Below are 19,815 nucleotides of genomic sequence, written 5' to 3'. Positions count from 1 at the left end.
TTGTTGAACATACATATAAAATTGAAAACATTGTACGCATTATACATTCCATACATCTTATAATGTAACGATTGACAACAACCAATATAGACGAATACATTGTATAACACTTGAAAAACAAACAGCCGAAGAATAAAACACGTCTTGCTTGCATACTTTCTTTGTGATCACGCTTTCTTTCATCGGCGCTAGGAGGCGCAGCAAGTACCCGGATCTAGAGAGCAGCGCCACCAAGCGGCAAATAGCCAATAAGCATTCGCGGGAACACCTTTGAAACGTTTGACTGTCTGAAAACGGAGTAAAGTTCTGAACAGGGTATCGTTTCCATTCACAATATTTGCAACAGAGAATTTGGTTCTTCTTTTACGGCAATTAGGTTTTCTTGTTTAGGCTAACTAGGGTATTAAAGGTAAGGAATGCCAAACCACGAGGCATTTTTCGAGAAACTCATATGTTAAAGCCGCCAAGTCTCGACATTGGTAACGGTTGCTTAGTGATAGATTATCACCGTTTACTGACTCTGCCCCACCGGAGCAAATGCTAACTATCCTCTCGTTGGGAGATTGATGTTGAAATCGTTCTGTTCTATCAGCAGAACATTTCTGAACCTAGATTCTGAGACCTACTGTACGCAATGTGGAGAGAATGATCGAGGCCTCATGCCCAAGGTCATTCTGTACCGTCATACGCGGTGATTCGTCGGTAACGCAAGGGTGTCACATCACATGCTTTAACTGCAAACTAGTGTACACTGAGGCCCAAAGCTCTTCACTTCGTAACGGAAGGGGTCGTGCATCATGCTTTAATTGCAGCCGATCTAAATTCTACGGCACGTCAAGGTTGTTAACCTTGCCGCTGTATGTAGGACAGAATCTTATCTGCCAGCTGCTCAAATCAACCGGCCCTGAGGTTGTTTACTCATACAAATGAGGCCCATATAAACAATCTGTCAAGTTTTTCACATGAATATGACAAATAAGTCATTTTGGAACTAAATTTCAATCTTTGAAAACTGAACCAACTTAAGGTGTCGTAGACTTAGCCGCTACTTAGCCGCTACGTAACGATATGGGTCATGCATCATGCTATGTTATTCAGAGTTGTTAGTTTAGTAATAAGACGAGTCCCCGAGCTCTTTCATGCCGTAAAGCAAGGGGGTAACAGATCATAGCTTAACCGCAAATTGTTGCTAGTTTTAGCTACGAGTATACATACGCTGATGTCTTGGGCTTTTCATCCCATGACGCATGGGGTCACACATAATGATAAAACAGTAAACTAATTTATGGTGTAACCCTTTCCTTACAAACACGTCATAGAGCGATTTTTAGGGCGTCTGCTCTCGTTACATCACCTGTCCATTCTATCACAAGCTTTAGTTACAGTTACACCTTCGCCGCCAGGCACTGCTACCTGTGTGACGTCAGAAATTATCCATTCTAGCAGGCGTCATCGATTTCCAATGCTAAATATACATTTATTTCATATTATATATACAACGACTTAGAATAAAATATAGAAATGTAACAATTTAAAGATAAAAATCACGTCCCAGCCGCGCGTTTTGCGCCTTGTCACACGTTAACAGGATTTTCCATCTTAAGGGGGCTACAATCTTGCCCTCTAATTACGTTATCAACTAATACCCAGATTCTGGTATTGTATATTGAGTTGTTGAAGATCCGAAAACGTGTCCTCGCTGCTTTATCTCTAGAACGGCACCGGTCGTTTTGAAAAATATTGAACCCCTTTAAAGTCGTATGCTTTTTCCAATGACAATGATATATTTGGTGTGGTGTCGTCCATGCTGTTTCGGCTTTAAAAGTCGTGCTACATTATCTATCAGAATTGCCCAATTCCTGGATATCATAGCATGACCCGAAGCCAAAATTACATGGTGAAATCCGTGTGTTTCAAAGTAAAACTACCTGTACTTGAACATACAGTAGAAGTGTATGTGTTACACACCGTCGCGGCCATCTTGTTTACCATAATCACGTAACAACGCCAGAAATGTTGCCCGGTACTCCCTGCCGTTATGGCGTGATTGGGGCTTTCTACGGGGTCACTTTTCATGAACATGGACTCCTAGCCATCCATGTGCATGAAGTGACTTTAAAAGGCTGTACAATTCATTTATTTCAGTTACCTGTCTGAAAATAGCGAGTTGAGCAGTTCCTATTAACACATTTCAAGAGTAACAAGAGTAACTTGTGCGGTAGAACGGACCTCACTATTTCACTAAGATGCCCGAATCTCTGTGACTCAGTGGAGTCGGTAAATCACGCAGTTATCAAGCTCACTTACAGAGACATTGCCAATCAGAATAAAGGATTTCGAGAGAAGCCTTGCTTGTATTGCTGAATCTGTTATACCCTCAGCGAATCACCCATTCTCCATGCCTCGCTATTGGTAACCGTCGCCAAGTCTTGCCTTGTTCGGTTAACCAGCGTATATTACATATCGAGGAAAATAAAGCCTGGACACCCATTGGAGGCTGAGAATTACTCGTTCCCCCTCAGACTGGTCAACCAGTAGAAACGCGCGTTACAAGCCGAAATTCACCAATGAAAACGCCTTTTACAAGCTATATAAGAAATGCCGAAGTCACCATGGATTGTTGCAAAATGGCGATTGTTAGGCAATGCTTGACTCGGTTTCAGATAAAGTGATGAGGTCACCAAAATATTTTCACAAACTGCACATTCTGGTAACCCCTAGGTTGCCCGTAACCCGGCGTGTCACCAGAATATGAGTTGACGAGATGATGGCAAAGCAGTGTCTGCAATGTAAACACGCACTTGTATCCTACGGTACTATGGTTCTTTAGCGAATACCGATTGAAAAGGATGCATCAAATCCACAGTTTTTTAGCATTGCCATGTTTACGTTCATCTTCCCGGGAAATGTTGTTAATTTCGGTCAAAACACCACAGAGTATTGCCCGGTTCTGTGTGGTGTTGTGACACGTGATCAAATCAATTTCCGGCATTGAGGAAAGGATGCTAAAAACACATCCACATGACTACCAGCGTAGGGATGGTCTAGGTATTTTAAAACAACACTGCAACCTTTGGTGTGGAAATGCATAATCGATACAGAAAAACACTATTGAATAGTAACACTGTACGAAACAGGCTTTGCCGTCTTTATCGGACAACTTCTCTCAGAAATTCATTTATTCAGATTTACATTGAATCCTTGGTAAATTTGGCCAGCTTGGCAAATCTGTAAACACGATTACGCACTGCATACACACAGTTGAATATGTTTTTAAGATTGTCAAGACGAAACCAATCGTGTCGTTTGGCGTCTTGTGCATCCATTGTTAATAATGGGTCTTCCGCCATTTTGTGCGTAGGAACATCAGACCCATCACTACTTGCATGTAAATAGATAATTCGTAATTAATCGGTCCTTTCAAAAGGTATTCCTTTGAATGCGTCTTTGTCTCTGCGTGAAAAAGTGAACATATTTCGTAAATAACGATATTGTTTTTGTGTGCATATATGCGTGATTCTATGAAGGGTAGATCGTCATCTAGAACAATCAATTGGCGTTACTTCTACGTCATGTCCTGTCAATTATGTTAATAGAAACACTCCACGATGTTGCCAATAAAAACCGCAAATTTCTTGATATCTGTTTCGGATATGACGTCATATACATCCTGAGGTAACTTCCGGTTAGGCTGCTTTCGTCTAGAGAAGTGCAGCGAGTATTGTGATGATCAAGAGGGGGCCGAGGTTGAATGTAATCATACCGGCTGCACCAACTGTGCCTGGAAGCGAGAGCAGAAGAAACCGTTAGCGCCAACACCGTCATATTTGTAAACATGGTACGCCATTTTGAAAAAGTATGCTTTAATATGGGCCTTTGAAACGAAAGTTATAGATACTCGATGGTCTACCGGACGTGGGCGTTTGAAATTGACGTTCGTTGAGAAAGTAGACCACCATTTTGATTTTGAACAGACACACTGACGATAAAGGCACATGTACATGTAAATATCATCTGTTTGCATATCACCAAAATACTCCCTTGGTATTGGTCAGTTCTGATGACCGCGCCGAATATGTATGATTGAAGGGTTCTGATTGGCTAAAAACAAAGAAATCAAACAACGTTGTGCAGAAGAAACATCAAAAACAAGCTCCGTTCACATGCATCGTGCAGAATTAAAAAGCAGGCACTGACCCAGTGTGGTAATGCATGTGGCATACTACTGATGTAGTTGTTCCGCTTGGTTTTGCTTCAGCGGAAGACAGTGGAGTGAAGCCATAGTTATAACATGCACCATGATAAGGCTGAAGTGACGGCCTCAAACTGTTCCAATGTAGCGGGAGCGGGACAATTTACAGCCAAAGTAACTAAGGTGCGGAAACATCTACAATGTGTAGTCTGCCACGAGACCCAGTCATTAATGACAAGTTTCGGAGATGAAATTCCGGCTATTGTCCACTCAACGTAGTATGTTCCACGTGAGATGACGCAACGATCCCTAAAAGGGAATACTAGTGAGGGATCATTTGAAAAGGTTATTTTACACTTTTTGACTTCACCGGCAGTATCAACAGAATTCAGCGGCAAATTATTGGTTTGTAAAGTTGCCACCGACCTTTTGATACATGTTGTGAAAGATATTGCATATGTATGGACATCTAAAGCAGAAAAAAGGCAAACTTTGCAGCATTTACTAAAGATCTTGTTCCGGAGAGTGACGACTTCATTCTCAAAAGATCCCGAAACCGACAACGTAAAGGCCTGTTTCCACCAGAGTGTTTCCCGCGGCGGGGATGAGCGTGCTTTCTTTACCTTTCATATCAACTGCAGCGGGAAAAAACGCAGTGGAGACAGGAACTTACATTGGTGAAAGAGGGTGATTCGTAGGGGGGATTTCAACATTTCTTTCCGTTTTTCCCCCCAAAACCGCCACATTTATGTTTGCGAATCTCGATCATTCGCGACGAAAGTTGGCCGTTTATAGCATCGAAAGTATGGTTCTAAGCTTTACAACATTGAATTTTTTTTTAAAAACGTGATAGGTGATGGTGAAACATGCTGCATGCCTTGGAACGCGTCGAATTTGCTAGTGAATGCGGCGGTGCGAACGGTTTTAGCAGTTAGTATATTATCGGTCGGGTGAAGAGACAACGTAGTTTACTGCCTCATCGAATTAGACTCATACAAGACGGAAAGATTAGCAAATAATCGCCCGGAGCCCTATTTACATTGTTTTATATACGAACCGATTTCGATCTTTCAAAACAAGTCAGAAAACGCATCATCGAAATCTTCATAAAATTGCTGCGTAATATGCATATTACACCCGCTAAAATTCGTTGTCCAGTTTTCTGAATAAATGCCGATTCAGGCCCTTGGGCATGCGAAAATCGCCCCAGTTATTGAACTCTTAGAATACACAGGCCTACGATTCAGCACAAGCAATATGCATTCTAAAAGTTCCTGTGTTTGGTAAAGTGACCTTGACATAGTGACCTTGACCTTAACATTGACCTTGAATACCTACCATCTGGCTCTGACTTAGTGTATCCCTTGTCTGGTTTAACTGCGTCGCTAGCATTATAACTCGGGTCTAAAGAATAAAAATGTTTAAAATACCACGTCATATTTGTCATATTCGGGACCGAGGCCCAATGTGAGTGCATATTGCGCGCAGAACTATAAAAAATTGCCTGGAAATGTTTTTATGCGTCAAGGATTCGGCGAACTGCGAGATTATTATAGGGTACACTCCAAAGTGCGAACTTAACATGCATGGAATAAGATCAATCCTGGTGAGTAAGTACAGTACTGTCGAGCAGAAACATCCATCTCGAAAACAGAATTTTTATCTGTTCAGAAAGTTCTATCTTAAATAGTTACCGAATACGCAAGCTTCTACTACAGAAGAGGACATATTGATATCTACTACGCATGCGCTAGTAATGTACAGACAACAAGATGACAATACATCAAACCTCGCGAGAATTGACGAGACTGACAACATCCAGTCTATTATCTATACCATGCTTCGAGCATTTGAAAATGAAGACTCCTTGCACTGCTCTTTGTAGCCAAATCTGCCTCGTTTTAAGATCAGCGTCCCTAGTGATGCGGCTCAGACTTGCAGAAATAAAATGGCCGACGTATGGGGGCATGGGGTCAGCCTCTATTGATTTTGCGTCACGTCAAGATTGGGAATCAAGCTGGTCATTGCAACCTCTGCCACATGGGGCGCTGCAGTCGTTATTTTGTTTTTTAAATTGTAACATCAATTCAAAGCTGAGAAAAATTGCCAAGGAAGAGTTGGCGCATCGTGATGTGGGCAAACATTCACCAGAGTATGACCTCAAAGGTCATAACAGAGCCTCACCGCTAGAGGCGTTAATCTTGCATGCTACCGGCTAAGGCAGCGCCTTTCAGCTTGGCCGGTGTAGAAGATTGAAATGTCCAATGATAGAATGCCCGGGGAACAAATTATTCTATAATGAGCATCAATCTTTGAGCTATTGACCACATGGCCACTATAGAACCATATGCTATAATCCGTCAGAACACAATATAGCGGGAAACTTTTTCTAGTAGGACACTTCCTACTTCCATACCGGCACAAGACGCACCAGACTTTAGTGTAGCAGGATGCAATGACGCGCCTAAGGCTATATAGAACATGATAAGCGTAATAGCCAGCATGCAAATTAGGCCTACGTAAAGATATACTATCCACCATTTCGTTTTTATGCTGCTTCCATAAACCACTGGGTTAATATAACCGTGACATCTTTCCTAAAAGTACCACCGACGATTTTAAAAAAGAAACCTCTGCTAAATGTTCAAAGTGACCCTGACCTTTGAATGAATTGAGACCTTGACCTTTGATGACGTCACCTACCTGACAGGAAAATGTAATCAATGAAGATTGGTTCAATGTTGGATATTTGGCCGCCATTATGGATGTATCTGATGGTGGCATTGGGGCCGAGGGTGGTGATTTTGTACTCGTTTCGTCTGCCTTGGTGTTTTAGATCCTCCCAGCAGATTTTGGTAGCTGGTTTGTCGTTTTCTTTCTCGTCGTCGATTTCGATGTAATCTACGCAATTCTTGCTATGAAGAGATAAAACGTAACTTTTTTCATCAACCCCAGAGCAATCTACCGAGTAGTTTATTTTTCTTTTACGACAACGGACACCTAAAAGGGGGTCAAAGTGGTAGCCTGCAGGTAATATGTAGCAGCCAGTACATAGATTAGAGAAAAATTACAACGCATAATAACTCCACAGACATGTGTTTTTTAAATCGCATGGTGCTCAGTTACAATGGACCCCTCAGCCATGTGCAAGGCAAGGCCAAGACAAACAAAATTCTACCTTTCCCATTATCATACTTGCCATGATAACTGAGCAACTTCGATTTTTTTGTAAAAGGGCAAAACTCTATAAATTTTTAATTCTTTATTTTCTCGATAATTGATCACGTAAATGGGCACTCAATTTTTATTTTTTGATATGCCCGAAAAAACGATACAGATACGTAATACGGGCAAGACTTTTGAACTTGCCAAAAGTCTCTATTGTCACAATGCACACGTACCCCATCTTTTTGATGACGATTGAAAATTCTATGCGTTCGTTCGGGTTGGCCCTGAATCTGTAGTTGCATATTGTCCCTCTCGGTAGTTGGTGGTCGGCAGTGTTCAGAGTGCCCTCCTTAGTATCGTTAGGCTCGTCGAATGTCCAGTCGCATACGGTGTTCGGTATCTTTCGTCCAGAAGCGACTGAAATGAAAGCAAAGAGACTGACCGAGTGCCGCTGCTGAGTGCAAAAGGGATGTTAAGGATTGATGACCAAAGGCGCCACCATTTTGGCTATAACTCCTTGGAAATGAAGTGAATGTCAATTTTGGGGGTGGGAGACTGTTCTAAAACTGACTCCCACCCTTGAAATTTGCATTCACTTCGTTTGAAAGAGTTCTTATGGCTTTAGGATTTCAAGTTCAGGCGAAATGGCGCGGTGCCTAAGGTCAAACCCCTTCTCTTCTAGGAAGACGAACTGGGCTGTCTTCTGGCATCAATAGCTTTTTTATTACTTGATGCAAAAAATCAAACAGCCGGACAAATGATGTCATTTTCGACGCCCCCGATCTCAGACGAAGAGAATTTGATTTTTGACATGCTTACTTACTTCCCCATCTCTTTTGGACGCTCGCTTCAAATCCGCTGTAGTCCCACTTGGGTCCACCAGGGCCGCTGTTGAATTCAACTAGCAGAGATTCCGATTTCGATATCATCACTTTGCCGTCATGGCCGCAGAATTTGCCGATTAGAGGACTGTCTGTGGAGTTGCCTTCGAATACCTTCACGTAATCTTCGCTGCAGTCATTACTGGAAAATGAGACAAAAAGATCAAATGTCAAGATGCTTCACTCTTACACATCACAGGCCGATCGAGGAGTTCCCCATTTTATCACAAAGCCGACTGATCGGCTTGTAATCGGGAAATAGCTTGATCGACGTACGATCGGCCAATCGGGATCTTTGCCTAATTAAGCCTCACTTCTCACCTGTTTTTCATATCGAACTTCACCCTGAAGGTATTTCGCCCTGACACCTCACCTCGAGGAGTTCCCGTTGATCAAGCTGGCTGATCGGCCTGTAATCGGGGCAGTAGCTAGATCGAGCTATGCACAGCCAATCGGGGACCTTTGCCCGACTTAACCCGGTTCCTCACCTTTTTTTCATATCGAACTTGACCCGGAAACTGCTGGACATATACAGCTCGATCCTCTCCCCCACGACGTTCGTCAGATAGTAGCGACATTTTGTATTTGGGGGATAAATTCCCGGGTAACCAGGGGTAACGAAAAAACATCCGTTCGAGCAGTCGTTGATTGGTATTCTCCAATCACACTCTGTAAAATAAAATACGATGAAAATTAAAGGAAGTGTTGCTCGAGGTCAAAAGATAATTAGCACCATCCCTTGTCATAGTGTTTACAAGTAATTCATGCAGTAGGGAATGTTACGTAAACCGGCCTAGGAACAGAAGAACTGCTTTTGGTGTGTTAATTGGTCCGAAACATGGAGATGAAGTGGCAACAAGGAAATGATGAAGGCAAACGACGAAGACGACGATGCTGGACTCGGTGGATGGTTGTTTTGCCCACGATGCAGAGAGCGCTGGAGTTGTGAGAGACGGCTAAGGACCGTATTGCCTGGAGGGATGCGGTGGCACAGTTGACATAGATAAGTCAAGTTACAGGAGTGAGTGACTGTGTGAACGAGAGTAAGACTTACTTGTGTCCGGTATTCGGCCTTTCGTAACTGGGTAGCTTCCGTACACCTGTTTTAGACCTTTTTTGTCGCCTGAGAATGAGAAGGTAATCAAAATTAGCAAAATGGTATTGAAGAAAACAGGCCTCTTGGCAAAAAATCCTATAACATCATTCTATAGGTTGATAATCATTCGAATTTGAAGTCGCAGTCGCAGACGTAAATTGTGCGCACGCTCTCTATTGACATAACCTTTTACTCACGTTTATTATAAAAAGTGACCTCTATATCAAAACCCGACTTGGTGTTCGCCTCCAACACAAAAAACTCGACTCTGGAGGAGTTTCGGGATGAGAACCGCTTGACCAGTATGCGCTGTGGCAGGGGGCCCTCCGCCTCGTGGTAGCCGCAAAGGACTGTTGGCGGGAAGCTGGACGCGTGGAAGTTCAAGCCGTCGAATACCTTCAGGTGGCCCCCAACACATGTCCTAAAAGAATAATGCATTAAGAATCAATAAAGACTTCCAACTGTCTATAAATGCTTTTTGATATAAAGATTTATGGATAGATGGCATTACTAGACTTGTATCAACAGTTCGGTCTGGGCAACAACCCGGGACATGCCACGCACCAAGCGTCAGGGGCAAGTTTGACGTCACGCCCTGTGCGGTCCACCGTACTGGCCAATGAGACCAAAAACGAAGTTACCGCAACTGATCCCAATGGTGAGGCCAGGTTATTTATAGAAACAGGGACCTATGCAAAGGGCCCCATCTTTGGTTTGGACAAATTAGAGATGATTCAAGTCTTTTATGAAGGACAACAGAACTTACCCTAAGCTTTTATCATAGCTACCCGCTCTGACACTGGTGATTTTGACCTGGACGATTTCGTTTTCCTTGCCGATAAAGTTCATGCGGCATTTGACGGCCTTCCTGTGGTCCTCCGGCCTGATCGTCAGACTGACCGTGAGAGGCTTGACCGTGGTGTCTTCGAGGTCTGCGCTACGCCACGTCTTGTTACAATTGGCTGCAACGACAAGGATGACAATGGGTGTTAGGGGTATAGACGTGTTTTAGCTATCTGGCCACAGGGGGCTCACCGTCATGGGCATGATGTGGTGTCCATTACGTTCTCGCTACGCCATTGGCCCCTTAGACTTGTTTTTAGATATGTGACCCCAGCGCCCTGAAAACTGGCACGTATCTTTCAAGATAAACCAACACCTTTACCCACCATACTAGCTACCTTTCCTCTGCTAAAGTAGGCTAAAACCTGCCTCTCTATTACCGGTTCATCAATTCCTTCCCTAACCCAGTCCCAAGGTGCCTATTCGATCGTGTTGACATGTAATCTACTCAGATATGCATGCAACAAAACGCTGTACCCCGTTCTCCAAGGAGGCAGGCCGCATCTTCCGGTATGTTTATATACAATACGAATGTACGTGTTTTAATATCAGCAAACAGAGTCAGGGCTTACGTGGTATGAATACATACTATGTGTTAAAAAAACGCATGTCGAAAATTTCAATTTTTGTTTCTGAAAAATAATCAAACATCTCTTGGTGGATGGTGTAAACATAAAAAACAGTTATTATGCGCTCATTTGAACTCGACCAGTTGGGAAACTAAATAGTGCTTCTGATGAATATTGATGACAAAGCATTCTCCACCATGGCCGAGAGTGGGCCAATTATCATTATTGTATTATTGAAACATGGTTAGTGTTAGTTCAACTTTTGTCCGCGAAGTGGTTACGAGTCTTTGGCTGCCTGTACTTTCATCGCGAGACCGCAATGCACGACAATGAACAACGAGACGGCGCCACCGGCGGCAGAGAGAATATTGCAGTGCTAGAATGTCTTTTCTGCTCGTAGAAGAAATAAGTTATACGGGTAAATCTAAAAAAACATCGGAATTATTCGAAAGAATCAAAAGTAGAATATATTTTATTTGACACGTAGTACAATGCTACTGGAACTGGCGACTAATTTCAAGTAATTGTCTTGGGATTGCGAAGAGATGGTAAACGAATGTGAGCAACGTCATTGCTGGATAGTGCTGATAATTTTACAGACACAGTCTTCCAATTCCAATAACTCTTGCATAGAGGAAGGGACTTTGTCGATTTAGAAACCCTTGGCCGATGGCCGAGAATCCGAGCCACCAGGCAACAGCGGCTTCTTGAGCAGGCCATGATCACGACACCCATTTTTGTTGATGTTTCATACGAAAATGGCTTCCAGCTGGACCGTTACATCTCGAAACTTGATCGTTGCAATAAACACTGCACACTGCACAAGAACGGAATGTAGCCGTGGCGAACTTGAAAATTGCAACCATGTCTAAAACCGCCTCGTTATACGGCGAAAAGTATTTATCAGAGATGAGCTGTAGATGATGCTAGTGGCGGCCATTGTGGCGAGCTTGGGTACTATGCTCCTGGCCTTAATCCCCCGATCGAGTTATCCCTTTAAACAGTCAGACATTGAGTACCTTTGAATTGTTTTCCGAGAACACAAGGTCCCGTCCTGAACATGTTTAAAGCTACCATTTGTATGCCTGAGCTGCGGTTTGTTATGGCAAATTGTGAGAGGACTATTCAAGGAGATCCTCTGGAGACTGGCGCCGAGCTAACGTATAGTTTACCAGGGTCGAGTGTGGGCTGTGGCCCGGGGAGCTGGGGATATTAGAGAGGTTCAGGTTTTCATACGAAAAAGAGAACGGGGACGAGGTGAATTGTTTTTCTGGTGACGTCATCAAGTTAGGGGGCATACTGGCGATATCCAGGTGACTGTGAGGCACAATAGGGAACTGTATTGACTTAGTAGTTAGAATGTTCCTTATAGCAAGAATAGTGCCTATGTGCTACGATATTACATAATTTGCCCCTTACCTCTCGGTTAAAAGAATTCACGCTTTGTCCAATACACGGTCTATTGCCTTTAAACAAAGCCCCATATGCACCAGGGCCAAAATTCCCTTTTGTTCTACATTCTTATCAAAGGGTTATCAGGGCAAGCCTTGATATCAATATCAACCCCCACGAAACAGTTTTTATAGGGTCGATGAACCCAAACCGGCAAAATAAACGTACTACACCAGAGACGCCTATTGGTGACTTTCGAAACTTAATCTGGCCCGCCTTTCTCCGGTAGAAGTTTCCCTTTAGCGCCATCCCCTCTTATCCTATTGACGCTAACATCAGTACATAGTGAGAAACGCATGTCAAGAATGCTTTGCATTATTCATAATATACAGAAATTGTTTTAAAGCACCTTGGGAATGCAGTATGAGAGTTTATTCAATTTCGGCGCATAAGCATTCAAATAATTCACTTTAGACGATATTTTACAGTTGGAATTGAAACAAGGTGCATTCAGAGGACTGTGGTGATAAAGCCTTCATCGATGAATTGTACAGGTACATTATGTATGGTACATGTATATGGTTCTATAGAGGCCAAAAACGTAAGTCGATATTTTGGAGAATCTTTACTTAATAATGCACTAGGTGGAGTTGCTCGGTTAGTCTTTAAAAAGGGACAAAGTCTCGAAAAGAAGGATTCAACCAAAGAAATAAGGATTTGAAATTTGAAATCGAGTTTGAAATTTTCAACTCGTATAAATACGTTCTTAGTATAAAATTTTTAGAATGACGTCGTGTTGACATATATACATGTACAAATACTTTCAATAACAAGTGTCAGCAAATTTGCCAGCATAGTAACTGCACTAACGGCATTGTGTACATTCTTACTGCATTTCTAATTTCCTGAACCACCAGTAATTAATTATACGAACGGATCGAGTCGGCCTTTATCGCATTTACCACCACCAAATGCTAACCAAACAAGTGTCCTCAACAACAGAAATTTATTCTAACACAGATTTAAAAATCAATGAACTCGGCAGACTTCATATCAAGTTACCCTCTTGAAATTACGGCTTTAATGGGATGCACTGAAATCCACAATGGCCCGGTTAAGCGTTTGACGGCGTTGCTCGGGGTTAAATGTACGAAGTCTGGATGCTGATTTAGGAGGTAGAGCGCCTAGTTTGGTAATTTCCGATAAAGAGAGAAAATTAAGGGTCAAATATGCATTTTTCCGGGCATCACAGAGCTTGAATTAAAAGAAGTTAGATGGCGGTGCGGATACGATCGAGAGGGCGGTTTGGGGTTCCGACGACGGGCCTCGCATGCCTTAGTCGTATCCCCGATTGTATTTGCTTTTTGTGTATCTGTGACATAAAAATCATTGGGAAATGGGTGGGGTGGGGTGGGGTGAGTGAGTGTCGCCTCATGTGCCACCACAAAAACCGCCACTGCGCTAGCTTCTTAAGAGTTAAATGTGTTAGCTTCGTCCGTGAATGATTCATGCCATGAGATCAGATATGAAAGAAATAGTCAATAAACTGTATACCTGTATCAGTGTCTACACTCAAAGGTTGGGATCCAGGGACCACCACCTTGGGGCGCTGCTCAACGCCAACAAAATTTCGATACTTTTCATAACAATCCGATCAATCGCAGAACAATGATACAGAATCGATGACAAGTAGACAGGTCATTGACATGAGCTCTTCCTTGGGAGAACGTCAAAATTCGGCAGGTCTCGAAATCCTTTACGAACGAGTTAATAACCAGTTGGTCCTCTTGGCTTTCCAATTAAGAACATGTCAAAGGGGGTAGTTATGCTTTTTTCCCCGAAAATTGTTATGAGCTTCCCAGTATGAGCTCCCAAAGAACATTTATAACACAAATGATATACATACATAAAACTCTAGTCACAAGAAGTACCCGGTCGTCGTTCGCGGTAAACCGTATTTGAGTCTCGCGCAGACGTCACAGACGTAGTCACAAGTCCTCGTAAATGTTCACTAAACCTCTCTATTTCAATTATTCGCCGCTGAGAAAAGTCAATTGGTGCAACCATGATAATAATGAAGTATTCAACATGGACGCCGTGGCGGATCTTTTTCTTGTTATTACATTAATCATATGTTCCTGGCATTATTGGGTAAGACGAGTATGTGTTGCAATGCAGTATCATGTGTGCGTGATAAAAAGATGGCATGAACATGGAATGACACATTGGCCTGCGGTCGTCGCGCAAAGAAGCGGCTGTACTGGCTAGTTTCGCGGTTAGATTTCTTGGGAATTTTACCATCTCTGCTCGCAACGATCATGTGGCAGAGGTACTGGCCTGTGCGACAGAGGTGCGCGTGGAGAGTGTCAATAATCAAAACGGCCACGTGCATAATACTCACAGATGGTGTTTTGATGATAAAAGATGCTTGAAGTTCCATAAATGAAGCTCAAACGTGATTTATGACGAAGTGAAACTGACTTTTTTTTCATTATTTGATCTCAGATTATCACTGAATGTGGCAAAGATCCGAATGACACCAGTAATATGTCTGCAATATACATTGTACATGTTACAGGGACAGTTCAAGGTCGCCCTGGTCGTCCCTTTAAGTTAAGTTTAAGACTTCGTACGCTTGTTATTGTTGACAATTTGCGATTTTTGCGTCACATGAGACGATTTTTTTGGTCAACCGCATTCATATTAAGTAAGATGCACCATTGATATAACATCCGTCAACTCAAATAACCATTGTATACTTTTCCCGACATGTGAAGTAACTACAAAGTCCTCTCGTCCGCAAACGTCAACAGAATATGTCTCTATTCACTGCGTACTGTACATATCAATACGGCTTGCACGAAGCCAAACGCAAGTTTGTTTTATCCCTCTGTGGAATCCGCCGTCGTCCGCGTTCCAAGGGAGTTTCTAGGTCTTCGCAAAAAAAACCAACGATGAAGATGGAAACCGTTCGTTTATGTCATTAAGTTACTCTATATTCACTCACACAAGGTCAGTTGAGGCAAAGACACGCCTTGTTTCAAGTATAGATTATGCACTGCGGTGCGCTATGGCACTGTTATCCAAATGATCCATTCGTCATGAACGCCACAACTTTTGGTTTTCAAAAGGAGAACTGTTCTATAGACAAGAAAAACAACATTACATCTTCATCATCGCCTCCATCCCAAACGCCCTTCCCAGCGATTTTGCACGCTCGTTTCTATTAAACTCCCGCGGCAGTCCATTTCGTCATCCTATTCACACCGTTATAGGATGAGGGACGAGGGCGGTCCACTGCTATCGGAGTGTAGTTTCTATGAGTTAAAACGCAATTCTGAATATAGCATTGAACAGAAATCCGTGCTCTTGTGTTAAAAAAGCGTATGTTATTCGATATTTAATTTAAAACCAGACAATTCCATTACGACTACCATCATGACCATTGTCCTGCAACTCTTTGCACCGGGAACCACCCGCTGGCTATCTCATTACTCCGCGCCGTGTCAACTACCGGGCCGAGTTCACAACTTATGATTCACCGTCCACAGGGAGTTGGATGACAATCGGTAATCATCACATCCCCATCAAATCATTGCTAGTGTAATGCCCTAGTGATGGCTGATGATCGACCTCAGCTCCCTGTGCTCGGCCGGCCAATCAAAGTGCCCCCAGCCATTTGCTGCGGGCAGCGCGGCGATGAATGTCAACACATTCTCCAAACCGATCGTAGGATATTCTCGGGTGGAGCCGTCTTTTCGCCTACAATCCGGCTGACGCCATGGTTTGGGTCTACATTTTAGGTCCACCCTTGTGGTGTTTGGTGTGACTCTAACCAATACCTCTAGTTTGGTATAATTTCCTCAATCTAGATCTATATAGCATGGAGAATGACACATGGCAAGTTTCTCCTTTTAGTAAGCGTCTCGCCCGGTAATCTGTGTGCTTTAAAGCCCGGGGAAACATCTCACCATTGCTCAGCTTCCAGACAACGCGCGTCAATATGCTGTGGCACCGGAGGCAATACCAATGGACGTTCAGTATGGCGTGAAAAGACCCCCCCTCGCAGCGAAGTACAGCAACTTCATAGTGTGCCCCGGCAGATAGCAAATGCCCCGAACCCTTCAGAACAGCTTAGGAATGATGAATGGGACAGTTGGTCCTTGCCTCAGCCGTAAGACTCATTATCTCATGTTTCTGTTCGATCATGGAGAAGTATTAAAGAGATGCGCCGTTCGTAATTACTTGTGGTCCATGAAAACAGAAATGCAGTCATATATAACGCCGTAGTCCAGTTATCATGCATGCAAATTTGATGAAACTTGGTATGTATAGTATTTGTATATCTGCCTACACAACGGCAATACTGACATTTATATTTTGTACGTATTAACGCTTTGTGGAAATTTTCAAATTCTACTACAAAATTAGCCACCGGCGTCGGCCTTTAAGAAATCAAAAGATAATATCAATCATACTTGACAAGGACATTAATGAAACGTCCAGGCACTTTCTCAGTGCATGTGTGATTCGTATGAGTATGATTACATGGAGGTGCTTGCAACATCCAGAACTTGATTTGGTCAGTCGTTCTGGTGACGCGCACTTTTGAGATAAGAGAACAATGCATTCTCATAGCGTTATTTTGCCCCTTTTGCAGTTGAAATAATCCAGGCTAGCCCAATACGCGGTCTATTGTCTTTAAACAAAGCCCGCCCGCACCTAGGCATAAATTACCATTGTTCTACTGTCTTATCAAAAGGTTATCAGGGCAAATCTTGATAACATCGACCTCCACGAGACAGCTCTCATGGTGGTCGATAGGTGTACACCGGCAAAGGCAAATAAACATAATGGTTGAACGCCTACCTTTTCTGGTAGGTAACACGTGAGATCACGCAGTTAGGGGAACGACGAGCACCATCAGCGTGACCTCGTCATGTAGATTTTCGTCTCCGCGCAGCGCGTCACCGGGCATCGATCCGCACGAAAATTATCTTTGCACGGAGGCCTGACTCGGGTCAAGTCGGAACGCAAATCGGAAAAGCGTGATGATTCAGCCAGTTTTGGAATTTTTTTATTTCATGCGACATTAAATTATGGGAACTGCGACTGTAGAATGGAAGCTGATTGGGCAGCCGGCAGCTTGGTGACAGTGCTCTTAATGATACCAATGGTCTTTTAAGAAGGCCGGATCCCACAAGGGCATTTTCCCAGATTGGCAGAGAAAAACATCCTTCGATTTGCTTGGAGAATGATGCGAAATAGCTTAATCTGGCTACCGCCCGTCTATCAAGGATCCTAGTCGGACTGCTAACGACGCGCTTGTGGTCAAGAAAAAAAACAAACTAGAGCTATATTAGAGGAGTTAATGGGTGTTTGCGCTAATTGACCAGTCTGTATTTGTCAGGTGCCCTTTACATAGGGATCTGTGTAGGATTATCTGTTTGACGGTGTCAAGCTGGTGGTGCACAGTACTTCGACGCGCCGCAATTACTTTAGCTGTAGGCAATAAGACAGCTCCGCCGGAGAATCTGCTTGGAGAATGTGTTGATATTCATCGCCGCGCCGCCCGCAGCTAATGGCTGGGGTCATTTTGATTGGCCGGCCGAGCACCGGGAGTTGCGGTCTTATCATCAGCCATCACCAGGGCAATACATTGACAATGATTCGATGAGGACGCGATAATTACCGATATGTCTAACATATTTCATAGAGCTTAATCTATTTGTGATCAAACTTTCCCTCAACCTGTCTTTAGCTACTTCTCCGCTGAATATTTGGCGTAAGGTAACACCTTGGTGTCAGGTTTAAAATACGGTTCGAAAATACGGTTCGGCTGCTGGACAGATATCACTACGGGACACCCTGTACATAGCACTTTCCGTAACATTCGCCTCCCCAGCAATAGCTCCGCCTAACCCCATCATGTCTTGTTGGTAATTGGATTTAATGCCTCTAGGGTGATATCATGTCCATCTACTGCCTTGGAAACAACCACGAGATGGGTCGCGCTAATCTCTGGAATTTATGACAGACGGAACGAAGAAGATAACGATACTTGTTGTGTACGGATACAGCGGTTATAAAATTGTCGTTTGTACCAGGTGTCACAAAATGATTATACACTTCTGATTTTGAATAACTCACATGCATTGCAATTAAGTCTTTTTGCACTTTTGGCTACGTGTAAGTGTCCATTACGCAATAAGAAATGTAAACAATGAGATCACACAAACTGGGAGCAAAAATCAAAAATCTTAGCTTCATGGTGACTAAGTTTGGTAAATCCATAATATTTGTTTTCATGGGAGTTATCGGAAATCAAAAGTTTGTAACTTTTTTTATGTCACCCAGTACAACATGACACAAGATTACGCCAAAGGCTAATTTTCTTTATTTTCGACGAGTTTCATTAAATATTTAGTTAATAATGGAGCAAACATTGCTCTATTTTTGTGTTAACGTCATTATGTTGCCTTCACTTTTTAAAAGTTCTGTCTGCATACACTATGTACATAGACCGAAAATATTGACAACGAATGCACTGACCTTCGATCGGAGTAGAAAGGTTTTTTTAAATGTTGAATATTTTTTACAAGTAAGTCGTTGTAAGGCAGTGGACCATTTATCACATACACAGGTATCAAATCTTTACAAGCGTCAACAAAATACACGTTCTTAAAAACTTTCTTTGGGGCTTTCGTGGTGACAGTTATGACGTGCGAAACTCCCGTTGGCGCCCCACGCGATCACATAGTATCCTCCCTGCGCATGACCGGACCTAGTCGTTCTGTCCCTGCTTGAATTGGCCGCCATTATTGCCGAATGTGCAGTATCCGCTCATTTCATTCTTACAAAATGTTCAATGCATATCTTGATGCAAAACTTGGTCAGAACAGTCCATTCAAACATTTTGATTGGAACTGTTTTATTTTGAACGGCATCTGAGGTTTTTGTAATTTACCCCTGATACTAACATGTGGTCGCGGCCATTTTCAATCCGAATACGCTGCGCAATCGCAATGTATAATGTACATAGACTTTCCAACATAGAAGCAAATACTTGCAGAGAGAATATGTTTGAATATTATAATTGGAGAATGATCACGAGGCTGGTTACTGCGGTTACTGGAACAATAAAACCATTGCCATGTCGCGTCTTACTGTGAAATAGCCAGAAGTTATTCATGAGTTCTTCGTATAAAACTGCGTTAGATCTGATGAGACTTTCATCGGGGAGTTTCATCGCCGCTCCACAGAAGGTTACTAATGTGATAGTCCCCGTGTGGCTGGCCATTCGGTTTGATACTAGTAGTTAAACCACAAGGCATTCGTGCATCTAGTACCCTTCCGGGCCGAGAGCAAATGGTTTTAGCTCCGGGGTCGCGATCCCCGTGGAATTCTGGCTGTCTCGCTGAACAGATCACCACTTTACTAGATCCAGTTGCAACCATCTCGGTTTTTGATACTTTTGATTCATATCTATCTATGACACCAATATTTAACTCTTGATAATACCAAGCATACAATAACTAATTAGGACGAAGAATGTTGAGCTTTAGAAAGGCAAAAAACTTGTATTTCTCAAACGGCTGCTCGAATTTGTGTGAGCCAAGATAGCTTTTTTATTACATGTAATTCACTTTAAGGATCTCAACCAAGACGAACAAA

The 19,815-nt window shown here is 42.9% G+C and overlaps 1 protein-coding gene across 3 annotated transcripts in view; it reads right to left on the bottom strand.

Annotated features, from left to right (window-relative positions):
• Positions 1-133: 133 nt before the first annotated feature.
• LOC135502718 (tolloid-like protein 1) overlaps positions 134-19,815 on the bottom strand; it is a 39,530-nt gene continuing 19,848 nt past the window's right edge. For 2 of the 3 annotated variants that reach the window (XM_064795689.1, XM_064795690.1), the window contains exons 2-10: positions 10,104-10,299; positions 9,535-9,758; positions 9,296-9,364; positions 8,730-8,910; positions 8,184-8,383; positions 7,594-7,777; positions 6,896-7,107; positions 5,531-5,596; positions 134-3,781 (exon numbers count right to left, since the gene is read on the bottom strand). In XM_064795689.1, the coding sequence (XP_064651759.1) occupies positions 3,702-3,781; positions 5,531-5,596; positions 6,896-7,107; positions 7,594-7,777; positions 8,184-8,383; positions 8,730-8,910; positions 9,296-9,364; positions 9,535-9,758; positions 10,104-10,299 (1,412 nt within the window). In that variant the 3' untranslated portion in view covers positions 134-3,701. The remainder of the gene's footprint in view (positions 3,782-5,530; positions 5,597-6,895; positions 7,108-7,593; positions 7,778-8,183; positions 8,384-8,729; positions 8,911-9,295; positions 9,365-9,534; positions 9,759-10,103; positions 10,300-19,815) is intronic. The other variant, XM_064795691.1, reaches the window with a different exon arrangement.

This window comes from Lineus longissimus, chromosome 19 (genome assembly GCF_910592395.1).
Source record: "Lineus longissimus chromosome 19, tnLinLong1.2, whole genome shotgun sequence".
NCBI classification, from domain to species: domain Eukaryota; kingdom Metazoa; phylum Nemertea; class Pilidiophora; order Heteronemertea; family Lineidae; genus Lineus; species Lineus longissimus.
The sequence above is the reverse complement of the archived record's forward strand: the minus strand, read 5'-3'. Positions and strand labels throughout refer to the sequence as shown.